Here is a 3,273-nt window from a genome sequence, read left to right on the forward strand (position 1 = left end):
ATATGTTTTCACTATTTAATCCTAAATCGCAGTACATGCCAGCTGTCACTAAATAAGAGTTACAAACAAGTTTTACTGTAAGGTTTACCTTAATAAAAATAAGAGACAGTAACCTTATCTAACTGTTCATTTACATAATATTAAAGGGACAGTCTACTCCAGAATTGTTATTGTTTAAAAAGATAGATAATCCCTTTTTTTACCCGTTCCCCAGTTTTGCATACATTAATATACTTTTACCTCTGTGATTACCTTTTTATCTAAGCCTTTGAAGACTGCCCCCTTATTTCAGTTATTTTGACAGACATGCATTTTAGTCCATCAATGCTGACTCTTAAATAACTCCACGTTGAGCACAATGTTATCTATAGGGCACACATTAACTAGCATGGTCTAACTTTGAAAACTGTCAAAATGCACTGAAATAAGAGGCAGTTGAATGACTTAGAAATTAGCATATGAGCCTACCTAGGTTAAGTTTTCCACAAAGAATACTAAGAGAGCAAAGCAAATTTGATGATAAAAGTAAATTGAAAAGTTGTTTAAAATTGCATGCCCTATTGGAATCATGGAAGTTAAATTCTGACTAGACTGTCCCTTTAAACACAATCACTGACTCCAGTGGAATCAAGAATATAACATGGGAGTATATTATTAACAATTTTAAATCAGTATAAGACAAGTGATTATACTTTTAAGAATATTTATTTATATTTAAGAAACTTTATCATGAGCTTCTTATGCTAAAAAGTATATATAATTTATCTTATAACCTTAAAGAATTAGATGCATGCAAATATCCTAATTATCTAAAATTAGAAAAATATCTCCTTATCCAATAATATTCTACAGTGATTTTATTTAAAATTATTCACACTGTGAAATAACATCATATTGACACAATAAAGTATACTGTATCTACTGTTGAGATTATATACAGGTATATATATATATATATATATACACACACACACTCAATCATTATATATATATATATATATATATATATATATATATATATATATATATATATATATATATATATATATATATATATATATATATATATATATATATATATATACATACAGTTTGTGGTTCAATTTTAACCTTGGTGCATGAGTGTAATAATGATTACCAGAAACAAAAAAGTATTCAGTACTCTCAGGATTTCAAAATCCTGAGAGTGCAGAATACTTTTTTGGAATAAATATACACACACACATAATTATATACACACCCATAGATACCTGTGTGTATGTATGTATGTCTGTGTAATGTTTAACATGTCCTTTTGTAAATATATCTGTGTGCAAATTTATCAGATCTGTAACTCTGGCCTTAGCAAATCCATATTATTGACTCTTGGAAATTAATGACACAGGATCTCAAACAGTTCAGTTTTAGTACATTGCATATTTATTGCAAAAATATTACACAAAAAAGTCACATGAAAAAAACATAGCAACAATTACATTAGGATAGGCAAAAGATTTCAGTATGACTCAACATGGAAAGAGCATGAGTCACTTTTTGAGAATTTTGTCCATTTTTGTTCTTAAGTTAAAACAATATTTAAGCCACTTTATAACAAATAATATAATTAGGGAGTGCTCAATGGTATCTAAACAATTATGAATAAAATAAAAAAAAAATATTTTAGCAAGTGTTAAAAATAAAACTTTTGTTAAAGTCTGTCAGTTCTTTTATCAGAGTAACTATTTACTGAATTGTCTAGTTAGCACCATAACGGCAAGTAAAAAAAAATAATAAAAAATCCTCTTCGGGGATTATGTATTGTGACTTCATAGGTAAAAAAATTCCCTATAATATATAATTTGCTGCCAAACAAAATAGGTTAAATTGGGTTAAATTTTTATTTCATGACTTTAAAAAAATGTTTTCATTTAAGTAGAGCTAAGAAAAACAAAAAAAAAAATACAGGATGAGACACAATAAAATATTAAAAAACATAATTTAACAAAAAAAGCATATCTTCCAAAGGCGGAATCAGCAGCATGCTAATATATTTTTAAAATTTACACAAAACAATAAGAATTCTGGAATATTTTTGAGCATTTTTTTTTTTACATTTTTTCCATCATATTTCTATTATAAAATAAATAATTTAAGGATGCTTTTTTCAGCTCTGGTGCTGTATAGGCAAGGGTTTGCTGCTGATGATTACTGAAGATTTCAAGGGCACTTAAGATTTTGTTATATATGGAATTTTAGGCAACATGTGAGTTATTAGCTTTGAACGCTAATTTAATATTGGCACTTGGATATTGTAGTGGAAATATATTCCTACATAAATCAATGCTATTTTAATTGCTTACAACAATTAGACCCCCTTGTTTATTTTTTTAAGACTCCATATTACATGGAATGGGGCATTTTTAGAGGCCTCTCTTTCAATTATCAAAAATAATGCAAGAATACAATTTTATACAAAAATATTTTGATTGAAAAAAGAGGGTGTATTTCTAGAAACTAGATGAGCAGTTGCAGAAAAAAATATATTTTTTTATTACAAAAAACAGTTCCTAAAATATAAATGTATAAACCCTTGCAAAAAGGTATTGATACATACACAGTACATACTAAAAATATTTTGCATAAAGAAAAGTCCTCACAGAGGATCTGCTCTTTTAAATTTTTCCCAATTACGGCTAAAAACCATCATAATTATAAAGTTCTCCAAACAGCCAAGGAACCAGTCATTTAAAGAGCAATATGCCCGTTCTATCTGGCTGCCAGCAGAGGGCATCATGCCACATATAGGAAAAGGGTGCCACTTGTGGACTCTCTCCAACAACTGTCTGTTAAAGTCAATAATATAGACTTACAGCTTTAGGGTCTGGTAAGCTGTGTGTAGACAGGCTGCTCCCAATGTTGTGGGCTGTGTGTCTGGGGAATGGAAGGTACCCCCGTCGTATCTGCTATTGGAGTGTACATAGGACGTTGGCTTGGATTCATGTAGCTAAAGGTGGAATAGAGGCTGGAGCTTTGTCCAGCAGCATGGGTGTAGTAGGAATTTGAACCTTGATGTTCTGTGTAGTCGTATTGTGCCCGGGTGATGGTGGGGTATGAGGAACCATAATGTTGTAGGTTGAAAGAGCTGTAGTTGAGTTGTTGTGGGGAGTGTTGTTGAGGTTGGTCACTGTAATGGCTGGGGCTCAGCTGCTCTGTTTTGATGTGTGTCCTCTGCTGTGATTGGCTCTGCTCTGTGTTCAAAGTGGACAGTGTGTGTTGTTGAGGCTGTTGAGGCTG

At 30.9% G+C, this 3,273-nt stretch overlaps 1 protein-coding gene across 1 annotated transcript in view; it reads right to left on the reverse strand.

Moving 5' to 3' along the window:
• Positions 1-1,396: 1,396 nt before the first annotated feature.
• SOX9 (SRY-box transcription factor 9) overlaps positions 1,397-3,273 on the reverse strand; it is a 6,344-nt gene continuing 4,467 nt past the window's right edge. The window contains exon 3 of the mRNA XM_053707139.1: positions 1,397-3,273. This exon is cut by the window's right edge and continues 338 nt beyond it. Coding sequence (XP_053563114.1) covers positions 2,854-3,273 — 420 coding nt within the window. The 3' untranslated portion in view covers positions 1,397-2,853.

This window comes from Bombina bombina, chromosome 1 (genome assembly GCF_027579735.1).
Source record: "Bombina bombina isolate aBomBom1 chromosome 1, aBomBom1.pri, whole genome shotgun sequence".
Classification (NCBI taxonomy): Eukaryota; Metazoa; Chordata; class Amphibia; order Anura; family Bombinatoridae; genus Bombina; species Bombina bombina.